Source organism: Cynocephalus volans, chromosome 9, assembly GCF_027409185.1.
Source record: "Cynocephalus volans isolate mCynVol1 chromosome 9, mCynVol1.pri, whole genome shotgun sequence".
In the NCBI taxonomy this organism is placed as follows: Eukaryota; Metazoa; Chordata; class Mammalia; order Dermoptera; family Cynocephalidae; genus Cynocephalus; species Cynocephalus volans.
Window position 1 is genome coordinate 47440515 of NC_084468.1, and position 23943 is coordinate 47464457.

At 36.4% G+C, this 23943-nt stretch overlaps 1 protein-coding gene across 9 annotated transcripts in view; it reads right to left on the reverse strand.

Annotated features, from left to right (window-relative positions):
• Nucleotides 1–4023: 4023 nt before the first annotated feature.
• The window catches only part of AASDH (aminoadipate-semialdehyde dehydrogenase), a 40047-nt gene continuing 20127 nt past the window's right edge, over nt 4024–23943 (reverse strand). For 7 of the 9 annotated variants that reach the window (XM_063107712.1, XM_063107717.1, XM_063107713.1 and 4 more), the window contains 11 exons: nt 23356–23548; nt 21033–21274; nt 20567–20673; nt 19866–20038; nt 19228–19420; nt 18014–18129; nt 16139–16931; nt 8142–8305; nt 6840–6962; nt 6158–6289; nt 4024–4420 (listed from right to left, as the gene is read on the reverse strand). In XM_063107712.1, the coding sequence (XP_062963782.1) occupies nt 4031–4420; nt 6158–6289; nt 6840–6962; nt 8142–8305; nt 16139–16931; nt 18014–18129; nt 19228–19420; nt 19866–20038; nt 20567–20673; nt 21033–21274; nt 23356–23548 (2626 nt within the window). In that variant the 3' untranslated portion in view covers nt 4024–4030. The remainder of the gene's footprint in view (nt 4421–6157; nt 6290–6839; nt 6963–8141; nt 8306–16138; nt 16932–18013; nt 18130–19227; nt 19421–19865; nt 20039–20566; nt 20674–21032; nt 21275–23355; nt 23549–23943) is intronic. The other 2 variants (XM_063107718.1, XM_063107719.1) reach the window with 2 other exon arrangements.

Here is a 23943-nt window from a genome sequence, read left to right on the forward strand (position 1 = left end):
CATTACATCAGTACCCTCCTTAAGGACATGTGAAGCATTTGGTCAGTTGGCTCCCAGGGAACATTTTTGTTTAACACGGTAAAGAAAGGAAATTCTGTATCAGAGCTACAAGTTCTCCTTTCATCTCTGAGAACCTCCATCTAGTGCAGAAGCTCTTTAGATGTGCAGGCTCCATCCCAGGCCTGCTGAATCGGATCCTGTGAGAATGAGACCGGGAATGTACATTCTGGAAAAAAACTTCAGATGAATTCTCATATATCTCAAAGGTTAAGAACCTTGGGATACTCTGATTCTAGTGTAATCTAGTTTTTCAGATTCTGAAGAGGAGGCTCATTTACCCAAAGAAGCAAAAGTGAGAGGAGAAATAAAACAACCCCTCAAACTGGCCATTTATTACAGGTATGACAGACAGGCTATTGACAGTACATCTTTGGTACTTAGGGAAAATTAACGGGAAGCCAAGATCTGGAGACTTTGTACTAAGGACTTCCTGCAGAAAGCTTTTTTCTTTACTATAATTGAGTAATTCATATCTAGAGTCAAATGTTCAGTAGCATTTATAATCTAGAGCACTCACCTTGCTACCTTTAAAAAAACATCTCAGAGTTTTAAGTGGCCTTTGTATTATCATATACATGTGCATACAAAGAAGGGACTTGGCAGTTTAAAAGCCACGTGTATTCACTTTTATTTCCCTAAATTTGCTTTACACGAATTATAGACATACCAGCAAACCCACATATTTCTGGTACTAACTTTATATTTCATAGTGTTGACATATTCACCTCTTCTTAGATTTTTACTCCAAAATATAGGTACAAATCCTTTGGCCAGTGCAGAGGAATTACATCCTTTTCCTTCTCCTACAAAAACACATATATCTGTCATTACTTTCTTCTGTGCTCACTCCATATACAAGGTGCTGTTATTTTATCATTTACCTTAAAGAAAGGATGACATAAGTTATTTACCATATAGAAACCACTTTCTTTCTAGAAACAATTGCTCAGCACTGCTGTAGCAGCTGGCATGTGTGGTCAAGTGGATAGTTGTATTCCTGCAAGTTGGACTTAATATTATATATACTGGGCCCTCAGACTGTTAAGAATCAATGTAAAAAATTTTTTATTGCTATGGAAAGTTATTAATATTCCATTGCACGTTTTCCACACTGATGTTCATTTCTAAATCTTATATATAGGCATTTGTTAGTTCCAATGACTTCCTCACTAATATAACACTTTTTAATGGGGATCTTTCCATCTAGAACCCTAGAATTATAGTGCTACAGTAATTCTTCTGAATTAACTTTTTATTTCATCCTATCAGCTTTGGCCAATATCACGGTAGTGGCAGGGAATAGGCAAGGAAAGAAGATCATTAACAAAGAATGGTAAATGAGTCAACTCTGGACTGGCTTAGATACCATCACGCCAATACAAAGTAGGAGAAATATCTCAGTTAATTTTCCATTAAAACCTTTAAAAGAAGAATATACTGAGGAAAGGGCAGTCACAGTACTTACTTCTAACCACTTCTAAAGGGTACACGTTTTAAAAAAAGGTACACGTTTAACATTTCATTTAAAAATCACCCCAAATTTGCACTAAATACCAATGAAGTGTTATTTTGCTTTAGTTGTGTTGGTCATTACTGAGCAACAAACTATGGGGAAATTCTGTAAAAACGTATAAAAAAAGTTCAAGACAGTTTTTTTATTTTAATGAAGGATTACTATGTTCACTACACAGCTTTTTTTTTTTTAAATTTAAATAAACATATATTTCTCCTGGCAAGGTTATAGATGATTAACCTCTGTTAATAGACTTACGTATAAAACTAGCATTTTCTGTTTACTTTTTAAATTTTTCAAGTGCAATTGTTTCTTACACAAACATTACATTAGTAATTACTATTAAATTATCATTTTAGCCGGCTATCTGCAAATGTATAGTATATATTCATTGTCTCTTGTTGTGACGTTTAGTTTAATTGCTTATTTTAAAGCAGAAACATCAGTTACAAGTGTCTTGCAATATTTTTACCAACAATAAAATTACAGACTTAATGAAAATACCTTAGCGTGATTTTAATATTATTTTGAGATTTCAGTTGTATAAAGATTAATGTAAAATGTCCATTATTGAAGGGAAAAGATCTTTCAATAAAAAAATACCCACAAGATGTTTGGCACTGATGGAATTTCCTTTTAAGTTGAAGTTTTTACTAATTTCTGTGACTATCTACAAGCAATCTCATATTTACATAGCTTTTGTTGAACAAGAAAAATTTCACGGTGTTTTATATGGTACTCTATTTTTCATTAGGTATTTTGGAGAAAAATAGTGAGCGGGGCAAATAAAGTTTATCTCAATCTCAAATTGGAACTGAATGGTCTGAGTCTCCGATAGTGATACTAGCGCCTGCTTATTCAGGGTGGGCCCATGGACGAGCAGCATCAGCATCAGCTGAGAGCATGTGAGAAGTGCAGCCCAGGGCCACATGCCAGACCTTCTGACTCACCAGGGTGAGGGTGTGAAGTGAGTGGGGCAACTGAGGCACTTGCCTCAGCTGCCAAAACTCAGTAATCAAGAGAAATACTGTTTTAATGCATCATTTTAAAAACCAAAATTAATGCAAAAAAATTGCGTGATGAACAAAAGATCAAAATTTTAAGCAAGGGCAGGGTATTTCTAATTTTTTCTTTTGCTTCAGCTCGTGCGGCTTGGCGGGGCCCCTTCCTCCCAGCCCTGCTCAATCACAGTTTGCATTTTAGCAAGAGCTCCAGGTGATTAACATGCACATTAAGCCTTAAGAAGCACTGATCTAAAAGGTGGGAGAAGATAGGTCTTTTTGGCCAGCCAGCACCTAAATCCCCTATTTAAAGGAATTGTCCAACTCATAGGTCTTAGTGGGAGGCAGCACCCACCTCCCACTTGGCCTCTGCCCAAGATGCCAGGTATTGACAGAAACAGGCATGAAACCTGTTTCACTTTGCTCCCAATTGTCTCTTCCAATTCAATTGACTAAAAGACGGTGAAACTGTGAGGAAGTCTGGTAGTGATGCTGGTGATGGGGAACAGTGTCCAGTGTCAATGGAGTTAGCCTTAAGTTTAGATTTAGAACTTCAAGGATGGCAGCTGTGTTTTCACGAGCTTGGTGAAGAATTGCAAAGAGAATAAGGCTATATAGCCAGGAACACTGAATCCCTGAAATCACCATATATCAACTTGAAGCTGTACAGTATATTTTATTCTACATTGGAACTTTTATTCATTAAAAAATACTAAATAAGGAACCTAATTTGATAAATAGATCCTTTGAAAACATTTTGTCATGAATCTCAGTGTAAATGAGTGAATGGTATATCACAGACTGTTTCTGACCCATCAAGTATATTCTGATCTTTTTTTTCGACAGGGGTCTTTTCTTAAATAAATAAATAATGGGGGGGGGGGTGTGAAAATTGCTATTGTAAGTCCCAGAGTCTGAAAGCCTGAGAAACCAGGAGCTCTGATGTCCAAGTGCAGAAGAAGAGGATGTCCCAGCTGAAAAAGAGAGAGAATTCGCCCTTTCTCCGCCTTTCTGTTCTATTTGGGCCCTTATCAGATTGGATAACACCCACCCAGACTGGCACACTGGTGAAGGCAGATTTTCTTTGCTCAGTCTACAGATTCAAATTTAAATGCCAGACTCTTCCAGAAATATCCTCACAGACACACTGAGAAACGATGTTTTTACCAGCTATCTGAGCATTCCTTAGCCCAGTAACACTGACACGAAATAAACCATCACATCTAATTAAAATAAAGTACTACTAAATATATTGATGTGTTTTGTTCTCTTAACTCCTTCTAAAAGCTTTTGTTGCTTCTACAGGATATAAAATATGGTTGTTCTCCAAAAAGTGTAGTAGAAAAATTTCTTAACCAAAATATAATCTTTAATATAAGACTATCCACATGCTTTATAATAGTAAAATATTTTCAAACATATCACAGAATATACTAATAAGGACTGTACTTGATTATTATTTTTTATTGCCACCCAATAAATCCACACAATAAACATAATTATTTCTACACCCAATAATTAGCATTGATTCCCAGACCACAGGAGAAGAGAAGACTTCTCCAGGAAGTTCAAATACACTTTGTAATTGTCCACTCTGAGATTCCAAGATCCACAATTTCCCATCAGTAGATGCTGCTGCCAGCAACATTTCATTGCTATGACTGTGGTTATGGAAAGCAAATGGTGTTGCATACACCCTTGATGTAGTTTCAAATTTCCATTGGAGGTGACCTTCCATGTTACAACAGTAGATAAAGCAATCATGGGAACCAAAAAATATTTCTTGCTTTGATGCTGAGGTACATGGGGATGAAAAGATTGGTCCACTGGTAGAGAATTGCCAAACCTATAAAGGATAATAAAAGCAAAAATAAATCATTCATCTAATTGCAACAATTCTCCTTTAGATTAAAGCTCTATGAGGTTCTTAATACAAATGTAAGAGATGTAGGCTATTTGAATGGTAACTACACACAGAAAATAATGGCTTTTTCTGAAAAATAGTGCCCTCATAATGGACCTCCAAGTGGTAAAACCCAGGACAAAATATATTGGAGCACTATTACATGATTCATTGCTATGCATAATATTACAAAGAAAGTTAATTTTGAACTCCATTAAAAAGTTATTACTATTATGTTCAGAGACACTGAGTTCAAAGATAAAACTGCATAGAGTTTTCAATGTATCTTATTAAAAACTATATCTAATTTTATTCTCCAAACATAGGGAGAAGGAAGTAATCGGGCTGAAAGGAAGAGTTTAAGTACAATAATTTAGAGCTTTAAACAAAAAGCTATGAGATGTGTATCTGTCCTGTGGATATATAATATTTGCTTATTTTAAAGCTACTGTATTAAATACAGACAAACCTGTATTTTAATTGTATTTCAAAAGCAATATTTTGAAGAAAAGATAAAGGAAGAAAAGAATATAAGTCTAAGACAGCAGCATAATAGGAAAGGAAAAAAAGAAAAACAAAACAGTCAGCATATTCATGAAATATGATTTGTAATCTCAATTCTGTCCCTAACTTGGACAAAATCACTTTCATCTTTCTATCGTTTATCCTAAAAAAGTAGAAGTAGGGCCGAGCCCGTGGCGCACTCAGGAGAGTGCGGCGCTGGGAGCGCGGCAATGCTCCCACCGCGGGTTCGGATCCTATATAGGAATGGCCGGTGCACTCACTGGCTGAGTGCCGGTCATGAAAAAGACAAAAAAAAAAAAAAAAAAAGTAGAAGTAATAGCATTTGCATCATCTTACCTCTCAGGAATCTAAAAGTGAGAATATATTCAAATTACTTTGTGAATAAAAAATTAAGTGAATATAATAAAAGATTTCATCCCAAAGTAATCGTCAAACAGAGCAAAAGGAAGTGCTAGGCTATGAGAGGTTCACAGAATAAAAAGCATCCAGAATCCACCCCAGCCATCAATGGGTTAACTTCTCTTGGAGCTAATGCATTCTCAAACCCACAAAATAATCCCCCAAATCAAGCACACATCAGAAGTTGTGCTATAAATGACAGTCGCTTGCAGGTATTTAAAGATGTGAAGATTATGCTCCCAATGAAAGGTCTGACATAACCCAGAAGGAGCCTTCCCTATTAGTCATGAAGCTGAAGGTTGGGACTTCCACCAATGGGATTTTGTTTGCACAACAGACTTTGGTTTTCATGTTAAAAAGCAGGGGCTTCTGTGCTGGCCGGCTAGCTCAGTTAGAGCACGGTGTTGGTAACACGGTGGTGTTCAGGACCCCCATTCCTGCCAGCCGCCAAAACAAAGCAGGGGCTTCTTTAAAATTTCATCACCTCAACAGAAGTTATAATAAAATTGGCTTAAAAACTGGTAAAAGTTTAAAAATCAGGGGAGAGAGGTGGCAAAAGAAGTATAACAATGTTGTACACTCTTTTAAACCTTCTATACCCACCATTCAAAAATTAAGAAACCCATGGCTTGACATTTAAAACAGAACCAGTTCCCAGCACAGCAAGCCGAACACTCTGTTTAAAATTTTACTTCAGTTCTCACCATCTACTATGCCTTTGAGAAAGACGTGTAAAACAGAACTAGAAATTTTTACCTGTTCTCCCGAGTGAGTAAAGCAGAGTAAATTCCCATCTACACAGCCAATACAAACGTACTGCAGGCAACAGCATGGAGAAGAGAAGAGCGGCTTTCCACAGGAATGTTGCCATACTCTGCTCCCAGGAACCTGTCACGGGCAACAAGCAACTCACAGCACTTTAAAGTCATTCCACTAATCAATCACCCTTTAAATAAATCTCCCAAAGGCAAAGTTAAAGCATCAGAAAATGTCATGGTGGTACGCTGACGTTATAAATGAAGCTAATACACACACACACACACACACACACACAACTATAAAGTTAATTAGTGCTATTTATGAGAGCCAAGATAAAAACCTGCAATAAAACCAGCAAAGAAATAACTAGCACATAAGATCTACCATCATATGGGGGATTAGGGAAGAAAAAAAATAATCTATCCTTACGACGAACACAAAGTTCTTAATGTGATCAAGCAAATTCTGCCTAAAAATTTAAAAAATAGAAAAAACATACACAGAAACTTAGATTTTCTCATCTTTCTAAACTTTGTGTCAATCACTTTTAATGAATTCTGGTTCAGTGATACATGGATTATATCTAACTGAAAACTACTCAAACTTTCAGAGTTCAAAGCAAAAATAAAAGAATATTAAAGATAGGAGATAAAATCAATACATATTATTTTATGCCTACAGGATTTACAGCCAGTAAAAGTCCGCCCAGTGTAGCAAGATACAAATGATGTGGAATCAGGCTCAAACAAGGAGAAGAAAAGACAGATCCTCCACAGTTTAACTTCCAAACACACTTCTTTTTCTGAAAATAAAAAGCAAATTAATTGGTATTTGCCAGTGGTTAACAAATCTACATATCCTCTCCCTCATGATGTTATGTCTATTATCTTTAGTATAAAATACATGCCCCTTGTAGAGAATTAGGTTAGTAAAAAAAGTCAAAGGACACCACCTACAACCACTGTTAAAATTTTAACATCTTTCGTTTTCATCTTTTTGGGGGTTAATGTCTGTGTGTGAATACACACACATTTTAATATAGTTGAGATCATTCTGAATATACAACTTGGTATCATGTTTTGCTCACTTATTTAGTAAAACTATTTAAATATAATTTAAATGCATAAAATCCTTTATGAACATAAAATAATTTGTGCCTTATCATTGAAAATTGTTTGGAACTCATTTCCTGGTATTATTAACAATTTGGAAATAGACATCTTGGTGCATATATTTGTCTGTATTTCTGGTTACTTTGCCAGGATAGATTCCTAAAAAAGAATTCTACTAGATCAAAAGATATGAAATTGTTACCTATGGCCAAACTGTTTTTGTTAGAGGCCTAACAACCTACCACCACTCTCACTGGCACTTAATGTTCTCATTCCAGTATCTTTTCTAATCTAATAACATTTGTTTCTCTACCTCATAGTTTTTAATTTTCATTCTTTTGTTTATCAAAGGTATGACACATTTACAGAGCCATTTCTTCCTTGGTGTCCTGTGTGTTTATTTATGTCCCTTGTTTATTTTTCTATCTGGGTCTTCATATTTCTATTAATTTGTATTTGCTCTCTCTTTTCATTTCTATTTAGGAGTTTTAACTCTTTTTCACATTTATTTCAAACTTTTTCCTAGCTTGTTTAATTTTGTAATTCTTATATAATTTTTTAAGTTTTCATGTAATCATCTTAAAATATCTTATTAGTATCTTCCTTTGTGGTATTTTTCTGTTGTCAAGATGCTAATTCTAAGTTCCTCACATTTCCAAACTCTGAGCAGCAAATTTTTGGTAAATTTGGTAAGGAAGTTAAAAATGTCTTAAGATACTAAGACTTAATTAACCTCTTATTCTTCCCAGACCACAAGGCCAAACTTATTAAAATACTTGTAGTTAACACCTTCTCCCAGGCTCAACAGCACCTGACAGTTTCTCACTCTTCTGTGCTTAGAGTGTGAGACTGATGAGCTGAATTCTTACATAAATATCTAAAGCATATACATGCTGGTCATGAGATCCAATGTAAAAGAGTCCTGTGGTTGGATCCATGGTTGCTGAGCTTTTGACAGCATCCTCAGTAGTAAACATCCAGTATTTTTCTCCACTATTACTTTTCAGAACATAAATTAATCCATTATAACAGCCTGTAGGGAAACAAAATATAAAAAGTGAGATTTCATGTGATCAGAAAGGTGATCAAAAAGGAAAAAAAAAAGATGAGATTTCGATGTCACTGGAAAATAATTATTTAGCCTAAATCATGACAATTTATTTTCGTGTATACTTAGGCTCTGTGTTCAACTCATTTGATTTAAATTTTAGCAATGTAAAGCAGAAACTAAAAGGTAGTCACTTGTGTAAAATACCTATTTAGTGGTTACACTTTATTTTTTAAAAGTACTATAAAGTGCTTCACTACCAAGAAAACAATGAAGCATGCTATGGCAGAGAGAGGTTTTGGCAGACTTGAGTTCAAATCTTATCATGGCTGTCACTGGGCAAATCACCCAGTGTTGCTGGGCCTCAGATTATTCTGAAGAATGTGGATGCATTTACTTCAAGGGTTATTGTGGCAATTAATATAATGTGGATAAATGCCTGGTGTTCAAGAAGTGCTAATGTTAATAATAATCAATGTTCACTGAGCATTGACTATGTGTCAGGTGCTATTCTAAGTATTTTATATCTATTAACTCATTTAATCCTCACAGTGAAAGACACTATCCCCAGAACCCCCAAATTCCTAGTAAAGTAAAAGTCATCTACACCTTAATGAAACTGAGCAGCAGCTAGTAGCTAACACTTACTGAGCACTAGCAATGTACTAATGGATTCATAAGCAATTACCTCATTTAATTCTCCCAAAAGCTCTGTGATGATTATGGTGATTTTAAAATATGTCCACAAATTCTTTGATACTCTTCTTTTCAATAGGGGGAGCCTAATTCCCTTCCCCTTGAATGTGAGCTGGATTTCTAATGAACAGAATAAAGCAAAAATATGGCATGCAATTTTGAAGACTAGGTCTTCCTCCCCATTTACTCGCAGATCACTTGCCCTGAGGGAAGTCAGCTGCCATGTTGGGAGGGAGCTCAAGCAGCCTACAGAGAGGTCTCTGAGGCAAGAAACTGAAGCTTCCTGCCAAGAACCAGCAAAGAACTGAGGCCTGCTGCTAACAGTGATGGGAATGAGCCATCCTGGAAGCAGATTTTCCAGCCAGCCAAGTCCAGCCTTCAAGATGGCTACAGCCACATGACAGACCCTGAGCCAGAACCACCAACTAAACTTCTCCTAAACACTGACCCACAGAAATTGTAAGATAACAGATGTTTGTTGCTCTAAGTCATTAAGTTCTAGGGTAATCTGTGATGCAAAAAATTCATTTTTTTATTATTTCCATTTTACCCATGAGATAACTGAAGTTCTAAGAGGTTCAGCAACTTGCCAAAGGTCACAAAGCTTGTAACAGCTATAGAGCTAGGTTCAAATCCTGGGACTCTGACCCCAAGGCCCACACTGTTAATCAGAACATGGCTAACAAGTATTCTTTGACAGCAACCAAACCCACCATACACAGGTTTTTAAAATTTAACTTGGGGAGCGCCCGACCTGGCACAGCACTGTGAGTGATCCCTGGCACAGCTCTGTTCGGGGGGTGGATGCCCACGCGGCTCCCGCCTGCACCACCAGGCCACTCATTGCCACGGTGCTGCCTCCATTTTCCCAGGTGCGGGCAGCTCCGCCCTGCTCGGCCATCACTGAGCCCATTTGCTTGGCCTGGCGCGGGGCTTTCCGGACCCTGCGGGCCGACCTCCTCTCCCACTCCCTCCGCGGTTCTCTGGCAGGGCTGGGGGTGTGGGGCGTCCCGACCAGTTTTGGGAGGGCTAGGAAGTACGGGCGGGACGACTGTCACTCCACCACACCCTGGACTCCGGCCCCGGTTAACTTCCTGTTACTGGGAGGCAGATACCATCTCTGCGACCACCAGTTTGGAAAAAAGCCTAACGAATTTCTGGTTGGGAATAGTGTGGTAGGAGAGTTCCCAGGTCCGCTTGAACCTGCCGGAGAGCAGGCTGCAGGCGGGCACTAGACTCGGTTTATACCGGGGGGATACAAAGGTCAACAAGACCCGAGAAAGATCTACACAGTGCTACAAAGGCACCCAGAGAGACCGGTCGTCTGTGCCTAGCAGAAACCTGGTAGACTTCCTGGGCGAGGCGGTGCTGAGCAGGGTCTTGAAGGCCCAGCTGATAGACGAGGGGTGCAGAAGACACGCCCCAGCCCAGCACAGTGTGCACAGAGGGGGGAGACGTGCGGCCAGGGAGGCGGAGACTCGACAGAAACCACACACCCGGTGGGGTCGCCACTGCACGATCTAACAGCCTGGGCCAGAGCACACGGAACGGGGAGAAGTCCTGTACAGAAAGTGAAAGCTCAACAGAGATCACACACCCTGTGGTACGTGATCCACCAGCCCAGCAGAGTACAAGCTGACCAGAAAGGTGGATCCCCGGAGAAGCCCAAGACCCGAGGCAACCACACACACAAGACACTAGAGGCCAACTGAACAGTCACGGCGGGAGCCATACCAAATTGGCAACCACAGCAACATCCTAGTTAGTCATTAGTCTCAAACCGGTGGACTGTGAAACCCCCTGCCACAATGAATAAACACCAAAAAAAAGACACCAGAAATACAAAAAATCAAGAAAGTACACCACCAAAAGTTAATAAATCTCATACTCTAGATCCTATAGAACAAGAAGACCTTGAAATAACTGACAAGGAATTTCGAGTGATAATTCTAAGGAAACTGAATGAGATACAAGAAAACTCAGCTAGACATCATGATGAAATGAGGAAAAGTATACAGGATCTGAAAGAGGAAATATACAAGGAAATCAATGTCCTGAAAAAAAATGTAGCAGAACTTGCTGAACTGAAGAAGTTATTCAGCGAAATAAAAAACACAACGGAGAGTTTAACCAGCAGGCTTGTCGAAGTTGAAGAGAGAACCTCTGAACTTGAAGATGGGCTGTTTGAAATAACACACGCAGACAAAAAGAAAGAAAAAAGAATCAAGGACATGGAAGAAAATCTGAGAGAGATATCAGACAACCTCAAGCGCTCAAATATCCGAGTCATGGGTATTCCAGAAGGGGAGGAAAATGGAGATTCCATTGAAAACATATTCAAAAAAATAGTGGCAGAAAACTTCCCAGGTATAGGAAAAATCACAGATCTTCAGATCCAGGAAGCTCAACGATCTCCAAACGTATTCAACCCAAAAAGGCCTTCTCCAAGACATGTCATAGTCAAATTGGCAAAACTCAGAGACAAAGAGAGAATCTTAAAAGCTGCAAGAGAGAAGCGTCAAATCACCTATAAGGGAGCCCCAATCAGGTTAACATCAGACTTTTCATCACAAACCCTAAAAGCTAGAAAGGAATGGGATGATATTTTCAAAATACTAAAAGACAAAGATTGCCAGCCAAGAATACTCTACCCTGCAAGGCTATCCTTCCGAAATGAGGGGCAAATAGTATATTTCTCAGACAAACAAAAACTGCGGGAGTTCACTACCACAAGACCACCCTTACAAGAAATCCTCAAGGGAGTACTGGGTTTGGTTCCTGAAAAATAACTACCACTGCCATAAAAACCTAAGAAAAATCTAAACCCGCTAGTACAATAAAAATGGCATTCGTGAAGAGAAAACAAGCTAACAAAAACACTATCTACAACCTAAGGAACCAACAAACAAAGAAACCAAACAGTAAATCAGAAAGCAAGGAACAAAAGACACCTAAGACAACCAAACAACCAATAAAATGCTAGGAATAAATCAACACCTTTCAATAACAACTCTTAATGTTAAAGGCTTAAATTCCCCAATTAAAAGACACAGACTGGCTGACTGGATCAAAAAGCAGGACCCAACTATATGCTGCCTACAAGAGACCCACCTCACCCATAAAGATTCACACAGACTAAGAGTGAAAGGATGGAAAAAGATTTACCATGCAAACAGAAAAGAAAAACGAGCTGGAGTGGCTATTCTTATATCTGACAAAATAGACTTTAAACTAAAAACCATAAAAAGAGACAATGAGGGACACTACTTAATGATAAAAGGACTGATCCATCAAGAAGACATAACAATCATAAATATGTACGCACCCAATGTTGGAGCAGCCAGATTTATAAAACAAACTCTATTAGACCAAAAGAAGGAAATAGACACTAATACCATAATAGCAGGGGACCTGAACACTCCACTGTCAATATTAGACAGATCATCTAGGCAAAGAATCAGTAGAGAAACACAAGATCTAAACAAGACTCTAGACCAATTGGAATTGGCAGATATCTACAGAACATTCCACCCAACAACCTCAGAATATTCATTCTTCTCATCAGCACATGGATCATTCTCCAGGATAGATCACATATTAGGTCACAAATCAAGTCTCAATAAATTCAAAAAAATTGGAATTATCCCATGTATCTTCTCAGACCACAATGGATTAAAACTAGAAATTAATAACAAACGAAACTCTGGAAACTATACAAACACATGGAAATTAAACAGCATTCTACTTAATGACATATGGGTCCAAGAAGAAATCAAGCAGGAAATCAAAAAGTTTATTGAAACTAATGAAAACAATGATACATCATACCAAAACCTGTGGGATACTGCAAAAGCAGTATTGAGGGGAAAATTTATTGCATTAAATGCTCACTTCAGAAGAATGGAAAGATGGCAAGTGAACAACCTAACACTTCACCTTAAAGAACTAGAAAAACAAGAACAATCCAATCCTAAAGTTAGCAGACGGAAAGAAATCATTAAGATCAGAGCAGAACTGAATGAAATTGAAAACCAAAAAACAATTCAAAAGATCAACGAATCAAAAAGTTGGTTTTTTGAAAAGATAAATAAAATTGACAAACCATTAGCATGGCTAACAAAAAAAAGAAGAGAGAAGACTCAAATAACAAAAATTAGAAATGAAAAAGGCGATATTACAACTGATTCATCTGAAATACAAGGAATCATTCGAGACTACTATAAACAACTATACGCCAACAAATTTGAAAATCTGGAGGAAATGGATAAATTTCTGGACACACACAAGCTCCCAAAACTGAACCGTGAAGACGTAGAAAATTTGAACAGACCAATAACAATAAAGGAGATTGAAGCTGTTATCAGAAGGCTCCCAAGAAAGAAAAGCCCAGGACCAGATGGATTCACAGCAGAATTTTACCAAACATTCAAAGAGGAATTGACACCGATTCTTTACAAACTATTCCAAAAGATTGAAACGGACGCAAATCTCCCAAACTCATTCTATGAAGCAAACATCATCCTGATACCAAAACCAGGTAAAGATATAACCAAAAAAGAAAACTACAGGCCGATATCCTTGATGAATATAGATGCAAAAATCCTCACTAAAATACTAGCAAACAGAATACAGCAACACATACGTAAAATTATTCATCACGATCAAGTGGGATTCATCCCAGGGATGCAAGGTTGGTTCAACATACGCAAATCAATAAATGTGATACACCATATTAATAAACTCAAACACAAGGACCATATGATCATCTCTATAGATGCTGAAAAAGCATTTGATAAAGTTCAGCACTCATTCATGACAAAGACCCTCTATAAGTTAGGTATAGAGGGAAAGTATCTCAACATAATTAAAGCCATATATGACAAACCCACTGCCAATATCATCCTGAATGGGGGAAAGCTGAAAGCTTTTCCTTTAAGAACAGGCACTAGACAAGGATGCCCACTCTCACCACTCTTATTCAACATAGTGTTGGAAGTACTAGCCAGAGCAATCAGAGAAGAGAAGGAAATAAAGGGCATCCAGATTGGAAAAGATGAAGTCAAACTGTCCCTGTTTGCAGATGACATGATCCTATATATCGAACAGCCTAAAACCTCTACAAAAAAACTCTTGGAATTGATAAATGATTTCAGCACAGTAGCAGGATACAAAATCAACACACAAAAATCAGTAGCATTTCTTTTCTCCAATAGTGAACATGCAGAAGGAGAAATCAAGAAAGCCTGCCCATTTACAATAGCCACCAAAAAAATAAAATACTTAGGAATTGAGTTAACCAAGGAGGTGAAAAATCTCTATAATGAGAACTACAAACCACTGCTGAGAGAAATTAGAGAGGATACAAGAAGATGGAAAGATATTCCATGCTCTTGGATTGGAAGAATCAACATAGTGAAAATGTCCATACTACCCAAAGTGATATACAAATTCAATGCAATCCCCATCAAAATTCCAAAGACATTTTTCTCAGAAATGGAAAAAACTATTCAGACATTTATATGGAACAATAAAAGACCACGAATAGCCAAAGCAATGCTCAGCAAAAAAAATAAAGCTGGAGGCATAACACTACCTGACTTTAAGCTATACTACAAAGCTATAATAACCAAAACAGTATGGTACTGGCATAAAAACAGACACACTGACCAATGGAATAGAATAGAGAATCCAGAAATCAACCCACACACTTACTGCCATCTGATCTTTGACAAAGGCACCAAGCCTATTCACTGGGGAAGGGACTGCCTCTTCAGCAAGTGGTGCTGGGATAACTGGATATCGATATGCAGGAGAATGAAACTAGATCCATACCTCTCACCGTATACTAAAATCAACTCAAAATGGATTAAGGATTTAAATATACACCCTGAGACAATAAAACTTCTTAAAGAAAACATAGGGGAAACACTTCAGGAAATAGGACTGGGCACAGACTTCATGAATACGACCCCAAAAGCACGGGCAACCAAAGGAAAAATAAACAAATGGGATTATATCAAACTAAAAAGCTTCTGCACAGCAAAAGAAACAATTAAAAGAGTTAAAAGACAACCAACAGAGTGGGAGAAAATATTTGCAAAATATACATCTGACAAAGGATTAATATCCAGAATATATAAGGAACTCAAACAACTTTACAAGAAGAAAACAAGCAACCCAATTAAAAAATGGGCAAAAGAGCTAAGTAGGCATTTCTCTAAGGAAGATATACAAATGGCCAACAGACATATGAAAAAATGCTCAACATCACTCAGCATCCGGGAAATGCAAATCAAAACCACATTGAGATACCATCTAACCCCAGTTAGGATGGCTAAAATCCAAAAGACTATGAACGATAAATGCTGGCGAGGCTGCGGAGAAAAAGGAACTCTCATACATTGTTGGTGGGATTGCAAAATGGTGCAGCCTCTATGGAAAATGGTATGGAGGTTCCTTAAACAATTGCACATAGATCTACCATACGACCCAGCCATCCCACTGTTGGGAATATACCCAGAGGAATGGAAATCATCAAGTCGAAGGTATACCTGTTCCCCAATGTTCATCGCAGCACTCTTTACAATAGCCAAGAGTTGGAACCAGCCCAAATGCCCATCATCAGATGAGTGGATACGGAAAATGTGGTACATCTACACAATGGAATACTACTCAGCTATAAAAACGAATGAAATACTGCCATTTGCAACAACATGGATGGACCTCGAGAGAATTATATTAAGTGAAACAAGTCAGGCACAGAAAGAGAAATACCACATGTTCTCACTTATTGGAGGGAGCTAAAAATTAATATATAAATTCACACACACATACACACATACACACACAAACCGGGGGGGGGGGGAAGAAGATATAACAACCACAATTATTTGAAGTTGATACAACAAACAAACAGAAAGGACATGGTTGGGGGGGAGAGGGGGAGGGAGAAGGGAGGGAGGTTTTGGTGATGGGGAGCATTAATCAGCTACAATGTATATCGACAAAATAAAATTAAAAAAAAAAAAAAAAAAAAAAGAAAATAAAATTTAACTTGGTCCTACCAGCATTATTATATGGTAATTCAATTTTACTCTACAAATGTCAAATTCAGAAACTTACCCACTACAATAAAGTTTCCACACTTAGATATACATGCTGAGGATTCAATTCGATCTCCCAAAATCTGCTCCCATTTCACCTTCCCAGAGTAAAGGTCAATTGCCTTCATTCTATGAGAATGGGAGCCGATGTACACAGTTGCAGATGACTTTTCAACAACTGGAATTACAACCAGAGGTGAAGCATCTACACATTTGCCAGTGTCTGACCTCCACCTCACATGTAACTCCATTTTCTCAGCTCTTATCACAGGTTTCCTCCCTTCAGAAACTTTTGTGACACAGGATGGATCTTTGGACTTCCCAATAAGAGCTGGAGGATTTAAGCCTTTGAAATCTTGAATGTTATTCTGTGAAATTAAATCAGAAGAATAGGCCGAAGAGCAGTGTCTTAACTTGGTTGAAAACCTAGTAGTATTCAAAGAAAAAATCTGGTTCCCTCTCCTCAGTGCAACAAAAGCATTTATCTCATTGCAATTTAAGGGCATGACAGATTTCTGATGTAAAGATTTTCCACTGGCTTCCTCTTGATCGATGCCACTAAGTTTCCTTTTTGGGGCATAACTCTTCCTGAATGTCAGGTCTTCATCTGGAAACACTGTTTGAAGGATATGATTGTAAATCTCTAAAATGGAATTGCTGAGAATAGTTTCCAGAAGCCCAGGTACTGATGTACCAACAAGTTTTTCAATCTCACTGAGGAGCCGTATGGACTTTAAGGAATCTCCACCACTACTTAAGAAGTGTGACTCATCAGGAACCTTCAAAAGATCTTCTGAGAGATTCAGAATAGACTTCAGATGAGAGAAGGAAAAAATATGGTGAAGTAAAGCCTAAAACCAAAAAACTTCAACATTTACAGGTTAATATATGAAATGATAATACCTACATTAATGATATGAACATAAGAAATAAAAAATAAACATTTTAATAATTAATATATTTTAAAATTATTTTCTTTGTATTAAATTAAAGGAGACAACCATTATGCTACCAATTTTGTCACAAACTCACTCTAAAACTGTAAAACAGCCTTCCATTTAGAGCAGTTTTCCTACCCATAAAATAGGGAATGGAGTTACAAAAACATCTGATATATTAATTATAAAGCCCGTAAGATATTAACAGCTGACATTTCTATAGTATGGGAGTAGTATTTATCCTCATCTGCTTCATATAAATCAAAATTGCTTCAAAGAATCTAAAAATGAAGTGGGTAAGACTTTTATCTAGATATCCTCTATTTTTAGACAATTACATTCTCTTCTCAGAACCTTTTAGAAAAGAAAAATCCACTTCTTTTTTTTGATGGCTGGCTGGTATGGGGATCCAAACCTTCGACCTTGGTGTTACAACCCCATGCTCTAACTGACCAGCCCCTAGAAAAAGCCACGTTTTATCTAAGAAAAATTGTTGACCTATTGAAACATACATATAAAAAAATTAATTCCCCTAAGCAGAAACACACATTTTGTTACTAAAAGTTCTTCTGAGATAATGATTTAAGCCCTAAGTACAGTACAACTGATAAAAGATTGCAGTATAACAAGATCTGGCTATTTCCTTAGGTCTGTCAAGAGTGTTACCACACTCCACTGCCCCTCTTACAAAAAAGTTATGCCAAGACAGGCTTTGTCTACATGTGTCTTTTATAACTACCTCACTCCATAAATTTCCCTGTGGAGAGCTTAATCTAATTTACAGTAGAGAACCTAACCTTTATTTTAATGCAAATTGAATAAGTGAAACTATGCTACCTAACATGTAGGAAGCAATAACATTCTTAGAAAATTTTATCAGTCTTATTAGGATGCTATCATTCCCTAAAGACATAAAATGACCTCTTTATAATAAATTTATATCTTAAAAGTTATACCTTCCACAAATACTGTAATTTTTTCCAAAGTTCCTCTTTTCCATTGAGCTTATTCTCAGACTTCACATTTATGTAGTTTAAATATATCTTGTTCAACTCAGAAACATCAATTTTACCTTAATATAAAAGAGAAATGAAAAATGTTTTAAAATAACATTTTAAAACTTCACTTCAAAGTCTTTGTATCTTCATTAGTCACATACATTTTTCATTGTAAAGCTTAGAAATCCTAAGGAATAAAGAGTTTGTCACAGAGAATCAATTCCAAAGTACAGTAGTCTAATGCTACCAAGAATGTAGTGAATAACAGATAAGAAAAAAGAAGCTAATGCTTAATTTAAATAACTAAAGAAATGGTACTGTAAACTGAGCAATTACTACATTAGAAGTATGTAATAATGAAGATGAAATTGAGAAGGCAATATAATATGGTGACTAAGAATATATATTTTGAAATCAAACAGTCCTACATAGAATTTCAACTCTACCACTGTGATAGCTAATTTTATGTGTCAACTTGAGTGGGCCAAGGGGTGCCCAGAATAAACATCATTTCTAGGTTTGTCTGTGAAGGTGCTTCCAGATGAGATTAGCATATGAATCAGTGGACTCAGTAGACTGCCCTCTCCAAAGTGGTTGGGCATCATACAATCTATTGAGGGCCTGAACACAACAAAAGGAAGAAGGAGTTCACCCCTTTTTTACTGCCTCACTGCTTGAGCTGGAACACCTCATCTTAACTTTTCCTGCCCTTGGACTGGGATTTACATCATCAGCTCCCCTGGTTCTGACTGAATTACACCACAGACTTTCCTGGGTCTCCAGCTTGCAGACAGATCATGGGACTTCTCAGCCTCCAAAATCACATGAGCCAATTCCTCATAACAAATGTCCTTTTTATTTATTTATCTATATATTGGTTCTGTTTCTCTGGAACACCCTAACTAATATAACCACTAACCAGCAAAGTGATTTCGGGAAAATTACTTAATCTCTTTAAGTCTTATTGTCCTCATCTATAAATGGGAATACCACCTAACCACAAATTTTCTGAAGATAAAATGAATTAATTACACAAAGCATTTAACAGAGGGTCTTCCACAATAAATGCTAGTATCATTTGTAATAATAAAGATTTATGTTACCATTGAACTAGTTATAAATACAATTAATATTATCTGGCATTGAAAAATATCTGCTTTAAATTATTTTACCATGAGATGTAAATGGTAGAGTATCAATCAACACAAGCTCATCGGGGATTGCATAACTTGGAAGACGTTTCTGCAGTTCTTCAAAGATGTAATCCTTTACTAAATCATCTTTGGACACCATGAAGAGAATTAATTTTTCCTGATTATACCATGTAACTGCACAAGACTCCACTTGCTGAAGTTCTTCAGCAACCTATAAGAGAGATTATCCCAATTTGCCAATGAGAACATTAAAAACAACTTCCTAAATGCTCAGATTTTTTAGGTCTAAAATCAAAACAGTTGAATTAAACTTTGGAATACACTAGAGATTTTTAAAAATTGTTTGCTACTGTTACATTACTAATACCCAGGATTCTTAATATTTTTCAAAAATAATAGGTCTTAAAACAAAATAAACCAACTTATTTTCACAGACACCAAAATCCATTTTGTCACTAATTTTAAAAACAATCATTTCTTCATGCTGGGAATAAGGGGCACACCAAATTATCCACACCTTTTCTTGTAATTTATCATTAATAAAAAAATCTTAGCTGTAAATAATACTGATATAGAACTCTGGCACAGAAAACTAGTGGCGGCTGCCTCTAATACTTATATATATTAATATATATTTAATATTTAAATAGTTCTACCTGTTGCACAAGTTCAGTGTTAAGACGTTTGCCATGACGTTTGATTTGACTATCCTTTCGTCCCAAGAAAAACATCTCTCCATCTTTCACAGTCACAAAGTCTCCTGTGGCTCGCATTGTGCCAAGTGGTACTGTTATTTCATCATCAAGAAAACAGACTCTGTTTCTGCCACCTTCATGATATAAACACGCATGTCATAAAAATCCATGCAAAATATATTAAAAACCATCAAGCAAAATATATTAAAAACCATCAAATCAAGAAAGAACATCTCTAAAAGTCCAGGGACTAAGCTTCAAAATTTGAATTTTATATTAAAAGGGGACTCACATTTAAACGTTATCTGATAAAATCAGACACAATAACCGCAGTGGATAAGCTAAGGAAAAAAATAATTTATTTCTAAAATATACATGATTTAAAAAAATTCTTAGAATACCAATTAAATATAATTTTGGTTCTAAATATGTTACAGTTTCTAAATTACTTTTATAAGAATATTAGACATTACTATCTGAAATAATTGTAGTAATTTATTAAATGTTTCATGACTGAGAAATAGATTAAAAATTATCATCACTAAAAAGCATACTAGAGAAAAACAGGAAAAAAATAAAATAAACACATCAGATATTGTTTCTTGAAAAAAAATTATTCCCCAGTTTATATATAAAATAACCTAAAATATATATAAAATAACCTAAAAATACTTGGCCGTTGCCTTCTTGAATTATGAAACCATTAGTGTCTCTGACTTCAACTACTGTTCCAAGCAGAGGAAATCCCAGCTGTACGGGCAATTCACATCTATAAAAAACACAACCCAAAGCAGTTTTAAAATTTTTGATTTGAATAGACTATTTCCCAATGTATTTAAATCACACTGTACCAAATAAAGAAAAAAAGTTTGTTATGCTATAATTCAAAGACTGACAAGAGGAAAAGATTAAGTGGAAAGGTTGTTATATATTTTTTAGTCACAAAAAGGTCTAGCAAGATCTCAGCACCAGTTATAATAAGAAAGATTCCAAATTACCAACTTAAAATACTAGATAAAATAGTGTTTCTAAAATTATTACCCCAGTACCTATCACCAATAGTCAGCGTAAAGATCCTGGAAAAATATAGCCTCTTTCCTGTCTATTTAGTATAATTAAAACCCTTACTTCAAAGTAGAGTTAAGAATCTTCTCTGGAATCCTGTAAAAGGTTGCCCAACTTGATACTTCTGTGATACCATACACATTAAATATTTGTGTTTTATTGCCTTCTCCCCTCCAGCTTTTGAGAATAGTCAATGACGGAAATGCTTCTCCACCAAGGGCTAATACTCGAAGAGAAGTACTGGCTGATAAAACAGTTGACTTGATAAGCTGAGATCCAAATCTTCTAAGCAATGTTGGTGTTACCTGTAGACACATTAAAAATAATTTATTTCTTTCCCCTCACCTCTTTAAAAAAGTAAACACTGTAATGATTAGTTCAAAGCTTAACATTTGGAGCCACATAGAAATTAAGCCTGTATTTATCAAATGGCAAGTCATATTTGGAAAACTACTGAGGCAGCATCATTTTAATGTGGATATAGATTATGCTTAAGAAAAAAAACTTAAAAGGTATATCCCCCATACCTGCCAAAAAAAAAAGAAAAATATGCAAAACTATTAGTTATGTTTTGTTATATAGTTTACACAAAAAAATTTAAAGATGAAAAGGACAAAATCTATAATATAAATTTACATTTCCTTTCCCATTAGATCTATGTACAAAAAGAACATGAAAGGGTTAAAAAATATGCCTAAACAAAACAACATGAATAAAAATTTTTAACAACAGCTTTACTGAGGTATAACTGATATAATAAACCATTTTAAGTGTACAATTTAAGTTTTGACAATATACATGAGTACATACACCAGTGTAACCATCACCACAATCCAAATAAGGAACATATCTGTCTTGGTCCATTCAGACTGCTCTAACAAAAATGCCATAGACTGGGTAATTTATAAACAACAGAAATTTATTGCTCACAGTTCTGGAGGCTGGGAAGTCCAAGATCAAGGCCCTGGCACATTCAGTGTCAAGTGGCGGCTCTGTCTGTGTTCTGAGAACAGAGTTAGTAAGCTTATACCAGTTTCTCAGAAGGATCTATGACCCAAAAATGATTAAAAACAACTGCTAAAGTAAATTTATCTGAGACTGTGCTAAAATGTTAAGCAAGGGGATCAGATTTAAAGAGGTATTGACTTGACATAGAAGGGAAGTCTCCTTCCCTTTTAGTAACTATCACTCAAATTTATCAAGGTATTTTGCAAATGTTCCCTTAAAAATGTTCCTTGAATTTTATAGGAAAATAAAATAGTTATATTAAAATCTTACCACTTGCCAGCCACCAAAAAAAAAATCTTACCCAGATTCACAGAATGACTCTCCAATAGATGAGAATTTATATCCATTGATACTCAGCCGGCCATATAGCTGTACTCAGTTCCTATATAAAAACTCGATATTTTTAGTTTATCAAAATGGACAATGGAAACTAATAATTAAAATGCACACATGCATACAGATGTGCATGCACACACACACTACCATGGTCTGAATGTTTGTGTCCACTCAAAATTCCTATATCGAAATATTCACCCCCAAGGTCACAGTATTAGGAGTTGGGGCCTTTGGGTGGTGATTAGGTCATGCTAGCAGAACCCTCACAAAAAGGATTAGTGCCCTTATAAAAGAGGCCCAAGAGAGACCCCCTCACCCCTTGTGCCATGTGAGCACATAATGAAAAGAGAGCAATTTATGAATCAGAGAGCAAGTCCTCACCAGATATCGAATCTTCTAGTGTCTTGATCTTGGGGCTTCCCAGCCTCCAAAACTGAGAAGTAAATTTCTGTTGTTTATAAGCCACCCAGTTTATCAGCACCGCACTCTACCGAGTGAGCCACGGGCCGGCCCCATTAAGCCACCCAGTTTATAGCATTTTGTTACGGCAGCCCAAATGGACTTAGCCACATGAAACAGGAACTATGCTCTACACTATCTCATTTAATTCTTACAACTATATGAGATGGGTATTATTTCCATTTACAGATAAAACCTAAGGCTCACAGCAGTTAAACACCTAACCAAGACATCTACATATCATGATATGCATATAAATTTGTTAATTCTCTCTATTATCTTTAACCACTTACAGTGTAATATCTTAAGGCTTGTATAACAGTCATATACTTTCAAAACACATTTAAGAAATGTCTTAAAAGACCAAATATGCACAAAATAAACAGTAAAATAATTTTGTAGGCAGAAATAACATTTTTTTCATTTTCAAATAAACAAAAAAAGTGAGGATATAGCCCTTGACAAACTACCTAGGTTATCATTAATTCATTGTAAAGAACTACAGAAATACAAAATATTCTCTAAAACACTTAAAATACTGAATAATAAAAGAAAAAATATTTCATTTGCTCCTAAAAAGTACCTGCAGAATTGTCACTCTGTGATGGAAAAAAAGAACTTCAGCTAATTTTGATGGGAGCACTTTGACTGAAGTTGGTACAATAAGCAGAGAGGCACCACTTGATAGAGCAACAAATATTTCCACAACAGAGGGATCAAAGGTCAGAGGTGAAGCCAGAAACAAAACATCTTCTTGTCTGATGTCAAAAAGTACCCTAAGGCAAAACAGAATGTATTTATGAGAAATATCAAGTATTTGGTAAACATCCTAAAAAAGTGTTTATGATGATCAAGTTTCTGAACGCTGGCCAGATTTTCTTCTTTTTTAGATTAACCACAATGGTGCCATCAATTCTGGAAATCTTTGTAAAAGAATTAAAAGCCATTTAAAGCAATACCCATTTCTTACCAAACATTTTATCATCTGTGATGGCTTTCTGATGTGTCAACTTGGTTGGACTGAACTACAGTCCCCAGAATTCCCTCCCTAGTGTGCTTCCCATTAGGGTGGCAGACAAGGAATATTTTCTTATGATTTGGAGAACAGAAGGGAGGCAGTTGCTGCCTGGTAGCACACACCCTTCCTCCCAATTATTCAATTGAACCCTAA